The sequence below is a fragment of the Somniosus microcephalus genome, chromosome 4 (assembly GCF_052327205.1).
Source record: "Somniosus microcephalus isolate GS21.2 chromosome 4, FLI_Smic_1.0, whole genome shotgun sequence".
Classification (NCBI taxonomy): Eukaryota; Metazoa; Chordata; class Chondrichthyes; order Squaliformes; family Somniosidae; genus Somniosus; species Somniosus microcephalus.
In genome coordinates, this window is record NC_140990.1 from 13,406,880 (window position 1) to 13,424,771 (window position 17,892).

The following is a 17,892-nucleotide window of genomic DNA, read 5'->3' on the forward strand; positions in this document are numbered from 1 at the left end:
AAAAACAACACGATGAATTGGCCATTCAAAATGGAGACACTTGGGAAAACCATTTTGAAAAATTATACCAGAAAAACACACTAAGCCCAGAGCAATACCAAATATGCGAAAAACTGGCACAGTTAGAATCTGCCATAAAAGATAACCAAAACCCTATAGACCCCATAATATCTGAAAAAGAGCTAATTGAAAAACTCAAGGACCTGCGACCAGGAAAAGCTTGCGGGGCAGACGGCATCCTAAGCGAGATGATTAAACACACAGACGATAAAATGAGATTGGCCATACTGAAACTCTTCAACTTGGTTCTGAGTGTCGGTTACTTCCCCGATATCTGGAACAAAGGACTCATAACACCCATATACAAAAGTGGGGATAAAGGTGACCCAAATAACTATCGAGGCATCTGTGTAAGCAGTAACCTGGGGAAGGTTTTCTGTAGCATCATAAACAAAAGACTTATAAACTTCCTTGAAGAGCACAATGTCTTGAGTAAAAGCCAAATTGGATTCCTGCCAAACTATAGAACATCAGATCATATCTTCACCCTACAGACCCTAATTGACAAACACGTTCATCAAAACAAAGGCAAAATCTACGCATGCTTTATAGATTTCCAGAAGGCTTTCGATTCCATCTGGCACGACGGTCTATTCCTGAAACTTATCGAAAGCGGGATAGGGGGAAAAACATATGATGCAATTAAATCAATGTATACAAACAACAAATGTGCAGTTAAAATTGGAGACAAACAAACAAAATACTTCCCACAGGGGCGGGGGGTGACGCAGGGCTCGCCAATCTCACCGACACTCTTTAATATTTACATAAATGAATTGGCAAAACTACTTGAACAATCTACAGCACCCGGCCTCACCCTATATGAATCCAAGGTTAAATTCCTCCTCTATGCAGACGACCTGGTTCTGCTGTCACCAACTAAGGAGGGTCTACAGCAGAACCTGGATCTGCTGGAGTCGGTCTGTCAGACCTGGGCCCTGACAATAAACCTCCAAAAAACCAAAGTCCTCGTGTTCCAGCAAAGATCCAGACATCAGGGACCCAAAATAAATCTCACACTAGGAACAACTAAAATCGAACAAACCACTAACTACACATACTTGGGCATAAAAATCAGCTCTACGGGAAATTTCAAACTGGCGGTGAATGGACTGAAAGAGAAAGCTAGAAGGGCTTTCTATGCCATTAAAAGATCAATCCAAATAGAAATCCCAATTAACATTTGGCTCAAAATTTTCAAATCAGTAATTGAACCAATTGCACTCTATGGCAGTGAAGTGTGGGGACCGCTAACACAACAAGATTTTGCAAAATGGGACAAACACCCAACTGAGATCCTACATGCAGAATTCTGTAAAAGTATCCTCAGGACTCAAAGGAAAACCGTAAACAATGCATGCAGGGCAGAACTAGGCCAATTTCCACTAATAATTACTATCCAAAAAAGAGCCACCAAATTTTGGAAACACCTAAAAATGAGCAACCCCCACTGCTATCATTACGAAGCCTTGAAATGCCAAGAGAGGACCATAAAGAAGAACACCCTCAGTCAACTAGTCCTGGGACTCAGTGAAGCAACCACTAACACTACTAACAATAACCAGCCCCAGGACAGTGGCATCGTAACACAAAGAATTCAACCCAACACAATTGTCACTGAGCAAAAGGAAAAATACCTGTCATATTGGGCAGAAACAACAAAAACAGGATATGCTCTCACTGCAGTCAGGGAGTGGTGGAGACAGAGATGCACTTCCTCACAGCTTGTAGAAAATATCAGGGCATAAGGGAGAATTTCTACCCAAAATTCACAAAAATATGCCCGGAATTCAGAAATTTGAATGACGACCAAAAACTCCCATACCTACTAGGGGAAGAGAGAAATTGTGTAACCTTAGCGGCACACTATGTTACAGCTTGCCATAAACAGAGGGACAACCACTAAATATAAGAAAAGAGTATATATAAATTATATGAAAGTATATTTATACACTCAGGGATATATCTGTTTATACACTGTATGGATAGATCTGTATTTTTGTGTACAACCATGAATGTTTTTCGATGCTTTGGCAACATAAGATGTAACTTGTCATCATGCCAATAAAGCGATTTGAATTGAACTGAACTGAAATTGAATTGAGAGAGAGAGAGAGAGGGAAGGAGAGAGAGAGAGAGAGGGAAGGAGAGAGCGACTGGGGGGAGCGACTGTGGGAGAGAGCGACAAAGACAAAGAGAAACAAAGTCACCTGACGGGGTTTCAAAAAGCCAAATCATTGCGGCAATCGGGGTTTCAAAAAGCCAAATCATTGCGGCAATCTATGAAAGGTTAAATATTATCACCATGTTTATTTAAGATGCTGTCTCGAGGGATGTGGGCGTCGCAGGCAAGGCCGTCATTCATTCCCGAGAAGACGGCAGCGAGCTGCCTCCTGCTCTGTTACAACCGGGTCTTGCTGGGCCACCTGAGAGAGCCGTTAGCACATCAAATAGGTCGGGTGTGGGGACTGGAGTCACGTGTCGGCCTGGTCTCCCGACGCCTGCTCTGCCAGGCCGTCTCTCAGGCCCCACTAGGCCCTGTCCCTCAGGTTGGTCCCGTCTCCCCTGGCCCCTCCGCCCGGGCCCCATCTCCCCGGGCCCCGTCTCCCCGGGCCCCGTCTCCCCGGGCCCCTCCGCCAGGCCCCGTCTCCCCGGGCCCCTCCGCCCGGGCCCCATCTCCCCGGGCCCCTCCGCCAGGCCAAGTCTCCCTGGGCCCCTCTGCCCGGGCCCCTCTGCCCGGGCCCCGTCTCCCCGGGCCCCTCCGCCCGGGCCCCTCTGCCCGGGCCCCGTCTCCCCGGGCCCCTCCGCCCGGGCCCCTCTGCCCGGGCCCCATCTCCCCGGGCCCCTCCGCCCGGGCCCCTCTGCCCGGGCCCCATCTCCCCGGGCCCCTCCGCCAGGCCAAGTCTCCCTGGGCCCCTCTGCCCGGGCCCCTCTGCCCGGGCCCCGTCTCCCCGGGCCCCTCCGCCCGGGCCCCTCTGCCCGGGCCCCGTCTCCCCGGGCCCCTCTGCCCGGGCCCCATCTCCCCGGGCCCCTCCGCCCGGGCCCCTCTGCCCGGGCCCCATCTCCCCGGGCCCCTCCGCCAGGCCAAGTCTCCCTGGGCCCCTCTGCCCGGGCCCCGTCTCCCCGGGCCCCTCTGCCCGGGCCCCTCCGCCCGGGCCCCGTCTCCCCGCTCACCTTTTCGAAGATGATGGAGGCTGCAGCCTGGTAGGCCTGCAGTTTGCGGGCTCGCTCCTTCCTCTTCACCTCCTGCTGCTCCACTGTCGTCTTCACCTTTACCCGGCCGTGCTGAGAAAAGACAGGATAGACAGCGGGGCTCACGACACAGAGACGAAATCCCCCCCAACCCCCGATACGACACAGCAATAGGGAGGAGGGTGGGAGGAGGAGAGGGAGGGGGTGCGGGGGAGGGGGGAAGAGCGAGGGAGAGAGCGCGAGGGAGAGAGCGCGAGGGAGAGAGAGCGAGGGAGAGAGAGAGAGCGAGGGAGAGAGAGAGAGCGAGGGAGAGAGAGAGAGCGAGGGAGAGAGAGAGCGAGGGAGAGAGAGCGAGGGAGAGAGAGAGACGGAGAGAGAGAGACGGAGAGAGAGAGAGCGGAGAGAGAGACGGAGAGAGAGACGGAGAGAGAGACGGAGAGAGAGACGGAGACGGGGGGAGGGGGGGAGGGAGAGAGAGGGGGAGGGAGAGACGGGAGGGGAGGAGGGGGGAGGGGAGGAGGGGGGGGAGCGGGAGAGGAGGGGGGGTGGGAGAGGAGGGGGGATGGGAGAGGAGTGGGAGAGCATCGGGGGGAGGCGGGTCAAGAGCTTGACCAATAGCGCTGATTGTTTAACCATGAAAACTCGCGTGCGATCAAGATGTCACCAAACTCGCTTCCTGCCAAGACCAGGCCACCGGAGAAGGGAAGGGGCGGAAACTAAAGCAAAGGGGAGCCTCGGAGGAGAGCGGGGACAGGGGGCGGAGAAGAAACCAGGACAAGCCAAAGACCAACAGAATGGCAGGGGGGGGGGAGCGAGAGGAGGACAGCAATCTCATTCCAAGGCCCCATCCCCACCACAGACAGCCAGAAACTGACCCTCATCTGATCGGGTGCCAGGAAGCCACAGTGTGAAGCGTTGCAGAAGATCAGCGCTGACGTGGGGAACTTTACAGCATTCGAGACGAGAGGGAGGTGAAAAATAACCACAGACAGCCAGAGCTCTCCCTCCCGCACCCCGCCTCCCCTCCCCACTACGCTTCTAGATAGCTGCCGATTTAAATAATAGACTTACATTATCACCGGGACCTCCGTCTGAGAGCTTTATGGCAGACTTTGTCGTGGGGAATAATACACAAAGAAAATGATGTTGAAATATTCATGTGTGGCATCAGCCTTAGTTCAGTGTGCCGCTCTCTCCTTCTCTTGCCTCGGAGTCACAGGTTCGAGCCCCACTCCAGAGACTCGAGCCCCATAACCCCAGGCCGACACTCCCCACTTGCCAATAACTGAGGGAGCGCTGCACTGTCGGAGGGGCAGGACTGAGGGAGTGCTGCACTATCAGAGGGTCAGTACTAAGGGAGCGCAGCACTGTCGGAGAGACAGTACTGAGGGAGTGCTGCACTGTCGGAGGGGCAGTACTGAGGGAACGCTGCACTGTCGGAGGGGCAGTACTGAGGGATCGCTGCACGGTCGGAGGGGCAGTACTGAGGGAGCACCGCACTGTCGGAGGGGCAGTACTGAGGGAGCACAGCACTGTCGGAGGGTCAGTACTGAGGGAACGCTGCACTGTCGGAGGGGCAGTACTGAGGGAACGCTGCACTGTCGGAGGGGCAGTACTGAGGGAGCGCTGCACTGTCGGAGGGGCAGTACTGAGGGAACGCTGCACTGTCGGAGGGGCAGTACTGAGGGAGCGCTGCACTGTCGGAGGGGCAGTACTGAGGGAGCGCTGCACTGTCGGAGGGGCAGTACTGAGGGAACGCTGCACTGTCGGAGGGGCAGTACTGAGGGAGCGCTGCACTGTCGGAGGGGCAGTACTGAGAGAGCACTGCACTGTCGGAGGGGCAGTACTGAGGGAACGCTGCACTGTCGGAGGGGCAGTACTGAGGGAGCGCTGCACTGTCGGAGGGGCAGTACTGAGGGAGCACTGCACTTTCGGAGGGGCAGTACTGAGGGAGCGCTGCACTGTCGGAGGTACCGTGTTTTGGGATCAGACGTTAAATCAAAAGCCCCGTCTGTCCTCTCAGGCGGGATGTAAAATATTCCTCGGCCACTATTGAAAGAGCAGGGGGGAGGGAGTTCTCCCCAGTGTCCTGAGGCCAATATTTATCCCTCAATCAACATCACTAAAAAACAGATTATCTGATCATTATCACATTGCTGTTTGTGGGAGCTTGCTGTGCTTGTGCGCAAATTGGCTGCCGCGTTTCCTACATTACAACAGTGACCACACTTCAAAAAGTACTGGAAGGCTGGAAGGCATTTATTTTAATGCAAGGAGTCTTGCAAATAAGGTGGATGAACTGAAGTTGTTGTTGAACACATGGGAGTACGATATTGTTGCTATCACGGAGACATGGTTGAGGGAGGGTCAGGACTGGCAGCTCAATATTCCGGGGTATAGAATCTTCAGGCGAGACAGAGGGGGGTGTAAAAGGGGAGGGGGTGTCGCAATATTAATTAAGGAGTCAATTACTGCTGAAAGGAGGGACGATATATTAGCGGGTTCCTCTAATGAGGCCATATGGTAGAACTTAAAAACAAAAAGGGGGCAAGCACTTTGCTGGGAGTGTACTATAGGCCCCCAAACAGTCAGGGGGAGATAGAGGAACAGATATGTAGGCAAATCTCAGAGAAGTGCGAAAATAATAGGGTAATAATAGTGAGGGATTTCAACTTCCCCAATATTAATTGGGATAGTCAGAGTGTGAAAGGCTTAGAGGGTGCAGAATTCTTAAAGTGCATCCAGGAGAGCTTTTTGAGCCAACATGTAGAAAGTCCTACAAGAGAGGGGGCGGTACTGGACCTAATTCTAGGGAATGTAGCCGGGCAAGTGGTGGAAGTGTCAGGAGGAGAGCATTTTGGCGACAGTGACCATAATTCGGTGAGATTTAAGGTGGTCATGGAAAAAGACAAAGACGGCCCGGAAATAAGGGTTCTAAATTGGGGGAAGGCCGATTTTAATATGATAAGGCAGAATCTGGCCAAAGTGGACTGGGAGCAGCTACTTATAGGAAAATCCACATCAAAGCAGTGGGAGACTTTCAGAAGGGAAATAGAGAGAGTACAACGCCAACATGTTCCCGTAAAGGTCAAGGGTGGGACCAACAAGCAAAGAGAACCTTGGATGACAAGGGATATATAAAAATGCATTAGGAAAAAAAGGGGGGCTTTTGGCAGTTACAAAAGACTAAAGACGGAGGAAGCCCTAGAGGAGTATAAAAAGTGCAGGGGCATACTTAAAAAAGAAATTAGGAGAGCGAGGAAGGGCCATGAAATAACACTGGCGAGCAAAATAAAGGAAAATCCTAAGATATTTTATATAAGTATATTAAGGGCAAGAGGATAACCAGGGAAAGGGTAGGGCCCATTAGGGACCAAAGTGGCAATCTGTGTGTAGAGCCAGATGATGTAGGTGGGGTTTTAAATGAATTTTTTGCATCTGTGTTCACTATGGAGAAAGACGATGTAGACATAGAAATCGGGCAAGGGGACTGTGATATACTTGAACATATTAGCATCGAGAGGGAGGAGGTACTAGCGGTTTTAGCAGGCCAAAAAGTGGATAAATCCCCAGGCCCGGACGAGATGTATCCCAGGCTGCTGTGTGAGGCAAAGGAGGAGATTGCAGGGGCTCTGACACAAATTTTCAGAACCTCTCTGGCCACAGGGGATGTACCAGAGGACTGGAGAACAGCTAACGTAGTACCATTATTCAAGAAGGGTAGCAGGGATAAACCAGGGAATTACAGGCCAGTGAGCCTAACATCTGTGGTAGGGAAATTATTGGAAAAAATTCTGAGGGACAAAATTAGTCTCCACTTGGAGAGGCAAGGATTAATCGGGGATAGTCAGCATGGCTTTGTCAAGGGTAAATCATGTCTGACCAATCTGATTGAATTTTTCGAGGGGGTGACTAGGTGTGTGGATGAGGGAAATGCTGTGGATGTGGTATACATGGACTTCAGTAAGGCTTTTGACAAAGTCCCGCATAGGAGACTGGTCAAGAAGGTAAGAGCCCATGGGATCCAGGGTGCCTTGGCACGTTGGATCCTAAACTGGCTGAGTGGCAGGAGGCAGAGGGTGATGGTCAAAGGTTGCTTTTGTGACTGGAAGCCTGTGTCCAGTGGGGTACCTCAGGGATCGGTGCTGGGTCCCTTGCTGTTTGTGATCTACATAAATGATTTGGATGAGAATGTAAAAGGTATGATCAGTAAGTTCGCAGATGACACGAAAATTGGTGGGGTGGTAAATTGCGAGGAGGAAAGCCTCAGGCTACAGGACGATATAAACGGGTTGGTCAGATGGGCGGAAAAGTGGCAAATGGAATTTAACCCTGAAAAGTGCGAGGTGATGCATTTTGGACGGACAAATAAGGCAAGGGAATACACAATGAGTGGTAGGACCCTAGGAAGTACAGAGGGACCTTGGTGTACATGTACATAGATCCCTGAAGGCAGCGGAACAGGTAGATAAGGTGGTTAAAAAGGCATATGGGATACTTATATTCTATGCCTCGGCTAATGAAGGCAAGAGCAGGGAGGTTATGATGGAGCTGTACAAAACGCTGGTAAGGCCACAGCTGGAGTACTGTGTGCAGTTCTGGTCGCCTCACTATAGGAAGGATGTGATTGCTTTGGAGAGGGTGCAGAGAAGATTCACCAGGATGTTACCTGGGATGGAGCGCCTCAGCTATGAAGAAAGACTAAACAGGCTGGGGTTGTTTTCCTTGGAGCAAAGAAGGCTGAGGGGGGACCTGATTGAGGTGTACAAAATCATGAGGGGCATAGATAGGGTAGATAAAGAGGAACTTTTCCCCTTAGTAGGGGGGTCAATAACAAGGGAGCATAGATTCAAGGTAAGGGGCAGGAGGTTTAGAGGGGATTTGAGGAGGAACTTTTTCACCCAGAGGGTGGTTGGAGTCTGGAACTCACTGCCTGAAAGGGTGGTAGAGGCAGGAAGCCTCACAACATTCAAGAAGCATTTGGATGAGCACTTGAAATGCCATTGCATACAAGGCTACGGACCAAATGCTGGAAAATGGGATTAGACTGGACAGGGCTTGATGGACGGCGCAGACACGATGGGCCGAAGGGCCTCTTTCTGTGCTGTATAACTCTATGACTCTACTTCATTGGCTGTAAAGCGCTTTGGGACTTCCGGAGGTCGTGAAAGGCGCTATAGAAATGCGATTTATTTTTTTCTATAACACATCTAAAATGTAACATAACAAGCTTGCTTTCCTTAGTCAATTCTTCCCCATTACATAAAATCCCCCTGCCACATTTATAACAGTTTGTTAAATATAAAGCTCTGGTTGGACCCCATCTGGAGCACTGTGTTGAGTTCTGGGCACCGTCCCTCAGGAAGGATGTATTGGTCCTTGGAGGCGGGGGGGCAGTACAGGTTCACCAGACTCATAGCGGGGCTAAAAGGGTTAAATGATGAGGCCAGGTTGCACAGACTGGGCTTGTGTTCCCTCGAGTCTGGAAGATTAAGGGGTGATCTGATCGAGGAGTTTAAGATGATTGAAGGACTCGAGAGGGTAGATCGAGAGAGAAACTATTTCCTCTGGTGGGCGGGGAGTCCAGAACAAGGGGGCATCACCTTAAAATGAGAGCCAGGCCGTTCAGCGGTGATGTCGGGAAGCGCTTCTTCACACAAAGGGTTAGCGGAAATCTGGAACTCCCTCCCCCCTCGAGCCTGCTCCGCCATTCAATAAGATCATGGCTGATCATCGACCTCAACTCCACCTTCCTGCCCGATCTCCATATCCCTCGATTCCCCTAGAGTCCAACAATCTATCGATCTCAGCCATGAATACACTCAAAGACTCAGCATTCACAGCCCTCTGGGGCGGAGAATTCCAAAGATTCACCACCCTCTGAGTGAAGAAATTCCTCCTCATCTCGGTCTTAAATGGCCGACCCCTTATCCTGAGACTATGCCCCCTAGTTCTAGACACTCCAGCCAGGGGAAACAACCTCTCAGCATCTACCCTGTCAATCCCCCTCGGAATCTAATATGTTTCAAAATGTTTCTGTACAACAGGCTCGAGTGGGCTGACTGGCCCTCTCCTGTTGCGATGCAACAGGCTCGAGGGGCTGAATGGCCTCCCACTCCAGTATGATTTGGACAGGTTGGGTGATTGGGCAGATGCAGTATAATGTGGATAAATGCGAGGTTATCCACTTTGGTGGCAAAAACAGGAAGACAGATTATTATCTGAACGGCAATAGATTGGGAAAAGGGGAAGTGCAACGAGACCTGAGTGTCCTTGTGCACCAGTCGCTGAAGGTAAGCATGCAGGTGCAGCAGGCGGTTAAGAAGGCAAATGGTATGTTGGACTTCATAGCGAGAGGGTTCGAGTACAGGAACAAGGATGTCTTGCTGCAGTTGTACAGGGCCTTGGTGAGACCACACCTTGAGTATTGTGTGTAGTTTTGGTCACCTTATCTGAGGAAGGATGTTCTTGCCATGGAGCGAGTGCAGTGAAGATTCACCAGACTGATACCTGGGATGGCAGGAATGACGTATGAGGAGAGATTGGGTCGATTAGGCTTATACTCGCTGGAGTTTAGAAGAATGAGAGGGGATCTCATTGAAACTTATAAAATTCTAACAGGACTGGACAGACTAGATGCAGGAAGGATGTTCCTGATGGTCGGGGAGTCCAGAACCAGGGGTCACAGTCTAAAGATAAGGGGTAAGCCATTTAGGACAGAGATGAGGAGGAATTTCTTCACCCAGAGAGTGGTGAACCTGTGGAATTCTCTACCACAGAAGGCAGTTGAGGCCAACTTATTAAATATATTCAAGAAGCAGTTAGATATATTTCTTAAGGCTAAAGGGATCAAGGGATATGGGGAGAAGGCAGGGACAGGGTACTGAATTTGGATGATCAGCCATGATCTCATTAAATGGCAGAACAGGCTTGAGGGGCCGAATGGCCTACTCCTGCTCCTATCTTCTATGTTTCTATGTTTCACTCTTGCTTTGCAACAGGCTCAAGGGGCTGAATGGCCTCCCACTCTTCCTTTGCAAAAGGCTGGAGGGGCTGAATGGGCCCGCTCCTGTTCCGAGGCAACAGGCTCGAGGGGGCAGAATGGGCCTTCTCCTGCTCCGATAATAGGCTATGTAAACGTCATGCTGTAAATCGCCCCCTCTGGCCAGAGATGGCACTGTAGCGATTCATGTTGCGCCTCTCCCACCAGGACTCGTTGCCTACTTCGCCTCCCCGTCACCGCGCCTCTTGACCCTCAGTGGCGAGTTCGCGCTCTCCGTTCGACCCCTGACTCATGACCTGTTCCCGTGGGGGAGTGGGGGATGGTCGGCTGGGGGGATCACTCGACAGCGAAGAGGAGCATTTCCCCATCACCCAGCCCCTGCTCCGCTGCACCCCCAAAGCCAGGAGGGGGGGGGGGGGGGGGGCGGGAAAGCGGACAAAACAACGCAAGACACTCACCATTTTGGATCACGAGGTGACAGGTCTCTGTGTTGGATCTGGAAAAGAGACGGAGAGAGCGAGAGTTAAACACCAGGGACAAGGCAGAACGGATGGCAGCCCGGCCGATGGATGCTAGACCTGGAGGAGCGACAGGGACCTCCCAGAACACAGAGGATTGGTGAAAAGAAGGTATATCAAAGAGTCACACTCCAAAACTCTGCATCTCTAACACACTCTGTAATCACCTCTCCTCCTGTTACTCTCTCTCACTCACTCTCTGACACACTCTGTAATCACCTCTCCTCCTGTTACTCTCTCTCACTCACTCTCTGACACACTCGCCCTGTAATCACCTCTCCTCCTGTTACTCTGTCTCACTCACTCTCTGACACACTCTGTAATCACCTCTCCTCCTGTTACTCTGTCTCACTCACTCTCTGACACACTCTGTAATCACCTCTCCTCCTGTTACTCTCTCTCACTCACTCTCTGACACACTCGCCCTGTAATCACCTCTCCTCCTGTTACTCTGTCTCACTCATCCTCTGACACACTCGCTCTGTAATCACCTCTCCTCCTGTTACTCTGTCTCACTCACTCAGACACACTCTGTAATCACCTCTCCTCCTGTTACTCTGTCTCACTCACTCTCTGACACACTCTGTAATCACCGCTCCTCCTGTTACTCTGTCTCACTCACTCTCTGACACACTCTGTAATCACCTCTCCTCCAGTTACTCTGTCTCACTCACTCTCTGACACACTCACTCTGTAATCACCTCTCCTCCTGTTACTCTGTCTCACTCACTCTGACACACTCGCTCTGTAATCACCTCTCCTCCTGTTACTCTGTCTCACTCACTCTGACACACTCGCTCTGTAATCACCTCTCCTCCTGTTACTCTGTCTCACTCACTCTCTGACACACTCTGTAATCACCTCTCCTCCTGTTACTCTGTCTCACTCACTCTGACACACTCGCCCTGTAATCACCTCTCCTCCTGTTACTCTGTCTCTCACTCTCTGACACACTCGCTCTGTAATCACCTCTCCTCCTGTTACTCTGTCTCACTCACTCTCTGACACACTCGCCCTGTAATCACCTCTCCTCCTGTTACTCTGTGTCACTCACTCTCTGACACACTCTGTAATCACCTCTCCTCCTGTTACTCTGTATCACTCACTCTCTGACACACTCGCTCTGTAATCACCTCTCTCCGTTACTCTGTCTCACTCACTCTCTGACACACTCTGTAATCACCTCTCCTCCTGTTACTCTGTATCACTCACTCTGACACACTCTGTAATCACCTCTCCTCCTGTTACTCTGTCTCACTCACTCTCTGACACACTCTGTAATCACCTCTCCTCCTGTTACTCTGTCTCACTCACTCTCTGACACACTCGCTCTGTAATCACGTCTCCTCCTGTTACTGTCTCACTCACTCTCTGACACACTCGCTCTGTAATCACCTCTCCTCCTGTTACTCTGTCTCACTCACTCTCTGACACACTCGCTCTGTAATCACCTCTCCTCCTGTTACTCTGTCTCACTCACTCTCTGACTCACTCTGTAATCACCTCTCCCCCTGTTACTCTGTCTCACTCACTCTCTGACACACTCTGTAATCACCTCTCCTCCTGTTACTCTGTCTCACTCACTCTCTGACACACTCGCTCTGTAATCACCTCTCCTCCTGTTACTCTGTCTCACTCACTCTCTGACACACTCTGTAATCACCTCTCCTCCTGTTACTCTGTCTCACTCACTCTCTGACACACTCGCTCTCTAATCACCTCTCCTCCTGTTACTCTGTCTAACTCACTCTCTGACACACTTGCTCTGTAATCACCTCTCCTCCTGTTACTCTGTCTCACTCACTCTCTGACACACTCTGTAATCACCTCTCCTCCTGTTACTCTGTCTCACTCACTCTCTGACACACTCTGTAATCACCTCTCCTCCTGTTACTCTGTCTCACTCACTCTGACACACTCGCTCTGTAATCACCTCTCCTCCTGTTACTCTGTCTCACACACTCTGACACACTCGCCCTGTAATCACCTCTCCTCCTGTTACTCTGTCTCACTCACTCCGACACACTCGCTCTGTAATCACCTCTCCTCCTGTTACTCTGTCTCACTCACTCTCTGACACACTCGCCCTGTAATCACCTCTCCTCCTGTTACTCTGTGTCACTCACTCTCTGACACACTCTGTAATCACCTCTCCTCCTGTTACTCTGTCTCACTTACTCTCTGACACACTCGCTCTGTAATCACCTCTCCCCCTGTTACTCTCTCTCACTCACTCTCTGACACACTCGCCCTGTAATCACCTCTCCTCCTGTTACTCTGTCTCACTCACTCTCTGACACACTCTGTAATCACCTCTCCTCCTGTTACTCTGTCTCACTCACTCTCTGACACACTCGCTCTGTAATCACCTCTCCTCCTGTTAATCTGTCTCACTCACTCTCTGACACACTCGCTCTGTAATCACCTCTCCCCGTTACTCTCTCTCACTCACTCTCTGACACACTCGCCCTGTAATCACCTCTCCTCCTGTTACTCTGTCTCACTGACTCTCTGACACTCTGTAATCACCTCTCCTCCTGTTACTCTGTCTCACTGACTCTCTGACACACTCGCTCTGTAATCACCTCTCCTCCTGTTACTCTGTCTCACTCACTCTCTGACACACTCGCTCTGTAATCACCTCTCCTCCTGTTACTCTGTCTCACTTACTCTCTGACACAGTCGCTCTGTAATCACCTCTCCTCCTGTTACTCTGTATCACTCACTCTCTGACACACTCGCTCTGTAATCACCTCTCTCCCTGTTACTCTGTCTCACTCACTCTGACACACTCGCTCTGTAATCACCTCTCCTCCTGTTACTCTGTCTCACTCACTCTCTGACACACTCTGTAATCACCTCTCCTCCTGTTACTCTGTCTCACTCACTCTCTGACACACTCGCCCTGTAATCACCTCTCCCCGTTACTCTGTCTCACTCACTCTCTGACACTCGCCCTGTAATCACCTCTCCTCCTGTTACTCTGTCTCACTCACTCTCTGACACACTCGCCCTGTAATCACCTCTCCTCCTGTTACTCTGTCTCACTCACTCTGACACACTCGCCCTGTAATCCCCTCTCCTCCTGTTACTCTGTCTCACTCACTCTCTGACTCGCTCTGTAATCACCTCTCCTCCTGTTACTCTGTCTCACTCACTCTCTGACTCACTCTGTAATCACCTCTCCCCGTTACTCTGTCTCACTCACTCTCTGACACACTCGCTCTGTAATCACCTCTCCTCCTGTTACTCTGTCTCACTCACTCTCTGACACACTCTGTAATCACCTCTCCTCCTGTTACTCTGTCTCACTCACTCTCTGACACACTCGCTCTGTAATCACCTCTCCTCCTGTAACTCTGTCTCACTCACTCTGACACACTCTGTAATCACCTCTCCTCCTGTTAGTCTGTCTCACTCACTCTCTGACACACTCTGTAATCACCGCTCCTCCTGTTACCCTGTCTCACTCACTCTCTGACACACTCGCTCTGTAATCACCTCTCCTCCTGTTACTCTGTCTCACTCACTCTCTGACACACTCACTCTGTAATCACCTCTCCTCCTGTTACTCTGTCTCACTCACTCTCTGACACACTCGCTCTGTAATCACCTCTCCTCCTGTTACTCTGTCTCACTCACTCTCTGACACACTCTGTAATCACCTCTCCTCCTGTTACTCTGTCTCACTCACTCTCTGACACACTCGCTCTGTAATCACCTCTCCTCCTGTTACTCTGTCTCACTCACTCTCTGACACACTCTGTAATCACCTCTCCTCCTGTTACTCTCTCTCACTCACTCTCTGACACACTCGCCCTGTAATCACCTCTCCTCCTGTTACTCTGTCTCACTCACTCTCTGACACACTCGCCCTGTAATCACCTCTCCTCCTGTTACTCTGTCTCACTCACTCTCTGACACACTCTGTAATCACCTCTCCTCCTGTTACTCTGTCTCACTCACTCTCTGACACACTCGCTCTGTAATCATCTCTCCCCCTGTTACTCTCTCTCATTCACTCTCTGACACACTCTGTAATCACCTCTCCTCCTGTTACTCTGTATCACTCACTCTCTGACACACTCGCTCTGTAATCACCTCTCCTCCTGTTACTCTGTCTCACTCACTCTGACACACTCGCTCTGTAATCACCTCTCCTCCTGTTACTCTGTCTCACTCACTCTCTGACACACTCTGTAATCACCTCTCCTCCTGTTACTCTGTCTCACTCACTCTCTGACACACTCGCCCTGTAATCACCTCTCCCCGTTACTCTGTCTCACTCACTCTCTGACACTCGCCCTGTAATCACCTCTCCTCCTGTTACTCTGTCTCACTCACTCTCTGACACACTCGCCCTGTAATCACCTCTCCTCCTGTTACTCTGTCTCACTCACTCTGACACACTCGCCCTGTAATCCCCTCTCCTCCTGTTACTCTGTCTCACTCACTCTCTGACTCGCTCTGTAATCACCTCTCCTCCTGTTACTCTGTCTCACTCACTCTCTGACTCACTCTGTAATCACCTCTCCCCGTTACTCTGTCTCACTCACTCTCTGACACACTCGCTCTGTAATCACCTCTCCTCCTGTTACTCTGTCTCACTCACTCTCTGACACACTCTGTAATCACCTCTCCTCCTGTTACTCTGTCTCACTCACTCTCTGACACACTCGCTCTGTAATCACCTCTCCTCCTGTAACTCTGTCTCACTCACTCTGACACACTCTGTAATCACCTCTCCTCCTGTTAGTCTGTCTCACTCACTCTCTGACACACTCTGTAATCACCGCTCCTCCTGTTACCCTGTCTCACTCACTCTCTGACACACTCGCTCTGTAATCACCTCTCCTCCTGTTACTCTGTCTCACTCACTCTCTGACACACTCACTCTGTAATCACCTCTCCTCCTGTTACTCTGTCTCACTCACTCTCTGACACACTCGCTCTGTAATCACCTCTCCTCCTGTTACTCTGTCTCACTCACTCTCTGACACACTCTGTAATCACCTCTCCTCCTGTTACTCTGTCTCACTCACTCTCTGACACACTCGCTCTGTAATCACCTCTCCTCCTGTTACTCTGTCTCACTCACTCTCTGACACACTCTGTAATCACCTCTCCTCCTGTTACTCTCTCTCACTCACTCTCTGACACACTCGCCCTGTAATCACCTCTCCTCCTGTTACTCTGTCTCACTCACTCTCTGACACACTCGCCCTGTAATCACCTCTCCTCCTGTTACTCTGTCTCACTCACTCTCTGACACACTCTGTAATCACCTCTCCTCCTGTTACTCTGTCTCACTCACTCTCTGACACACTCGCTCTGTAATCATCTCTCCCCCTGTTACTCTCTCTCATTCACTCTCTGACACACTCTGTAATCACCTCTCCTCCTGTTACTCTGTATCACTCACTCTCTGACACACTCGCTCTGTAATCACCTCTCCTCCTGTTACTGTCTCACTCACTCTGACACACTCACTCTGTAATCACGTCTCCTCCTGTTACTCTGTCTCACTCACTGACACACTCGCTCTGTAATCACCTCTCCCCGTTACTCTGTCTCACTCACTCTCTGACACACTCGCCCTGCAATCACCTCTCCTCCTGTTACTCTCTCTCACTCACTCTCTGACACACTCTGTAATCACCTCTCCTCCTGTTACTCTGTCTCACTCACTCTCTGACACACTCGCCCTGTAATCACCTCTCCTCCTGTTACTCTGTCTCACTCACTCTCTGACACACTCGCTCTGTAATCACCTCTCCTCCTGTTACTCTGTCTCACTCACTCTCTGACACACTCGCCCTGTAATCACCTCTCCTCCTGTTACTCTGTATCACTCACTCTCTGACACACTCTGTAATCACCTCTCCTCCTGTTACTCTGTCTCACTCACTCTCTGACACACTCTGTAATCACCTCTCCTCCTGTTACTCTGTCTCACTCACTCTCTGACTCACTCTGTAATCACCTCTCCTCCTGTTACTCTGTCTCACTCACTCTCTGACACACTCTGTAATCACCTCTCCTCCTGTTACTCTGTCTCACTCACTCTGACACACTCACCCTGTAATCACCTCTCCTCCTGTTACTCTGTCTCACTCACTCTCTGACACACTCTGTAATCACCTCTCCTCCTGTTACTCTGTCTCACTCACTCTCTGACACACTCGCCCTGTAATCCCCTCTCCTCCTGTTACTCTGTCTCACTCACTCTCTGACACACTTGCTCTGTAATCACCTCTCCTCCTGTTAGTCTGTCTCACTCACTCTGACACACTCTGTAATCACCTCTCCTCCTGTTACTCTGTCTCACTCACTCTCTGACACACTCTGTAATCCCCTCTCCTCCTGTTACTCTGTCTCACTCACTCTCTGACACACTCGCTCTGTAATCAGCTCTCCCCATTACTCTGTATCACTCACTCTCTGACACACTCTGTAATCACCTCTCCTCCTGTTAATCTGGTCACTCACTCTCTGACACACTCACCCTGTAATCACCTCTCCCCCTGTTACTCTGTCTCACTCACTCTCTGACACACTCGCTCTGTAATCACCTCTCCTCCTGTTACTCTTGTCTCACTCACTCTCTGACACACTCTGTAATCACCTCTCCTCCTGTTACTCTGTCTCACTCACTCTCTGACACTCGCTCTGTAATCCCCTCTCCTCCTGTTACTCTGTCTCACTCACTCTCTGACACACTCACTCTGTAATCACCTCTCCTCCTGTTACTCTGTCTCACTCACTCTCTGACACACTCGCCCTGTAATCACCTCTCCTCCTGTTACTCTGTCTCACTCACTCTCTGACACACTCGCCCTGTAATCACCTCTCCTCCTGTTACTCTGTCTCACTCACTCTCTGACACACTCTGTAATCACCTCTCCTCCTGTTACTCTGTCTCACTCACTCTCTGACACACTCTGTAATCACCTCTCCTCCTGTTACTCTGTCTCACTCTCTGACACACTCGCTCTGTAATCACCTCTCCTCCTGTTACTCTGTCTCACACACTCTGACACACTCGCCCTGTAATCACCTCTCCTCCTGTTACTCTGTCTCACTCACTCTGACACACTCGCTCTGTAATCACCTCTCCTC

At 50.8% G+C, this 17,892-nt stretch overlaps 1 protein-coding gene across 6 annotated transcripts in view; it reads right to left on the bottom strand.

Annotated features, from left to right (window-relative positions):
• rabggta (Rab geranylgeranyltransferase subunit alpha) overlaps positions 1–17,892 on the bottom strand; it is an 83,500-nt gene that overhangs the window by 48,400 nt on the left and 17,208 nt on the right. For 3 of the 6 annotated variants that reach the window (XM_085984383.1, XM_085984384.1, XM_085984385.1), the window contains exons 2-4: positions 10,714–10,751; positions 4,324–4,362; positions 3,235–3,345 (exon numbers count right to left, since the gene is read on the bottom strand). In XM_085984383.1, the coding sequence (XP_085840509.1) occupies positions 3,235–3,345; positions 4,324–4,362; positions 10,714–10,716 (153 nt within the window). In that variant the 5' untranslated portion in view covers positions 10,717–10,751. The remainder of the gene's footprint in view (positions 1–3,234; positions 3,346–4,323; positions 4,363–10,713; positions 10,752–17,892) is intronic. The other 3 variants (XM_085984386.1, XM_085984387.1, XM_085984388.1) reach the window with 1 other exon arrangement.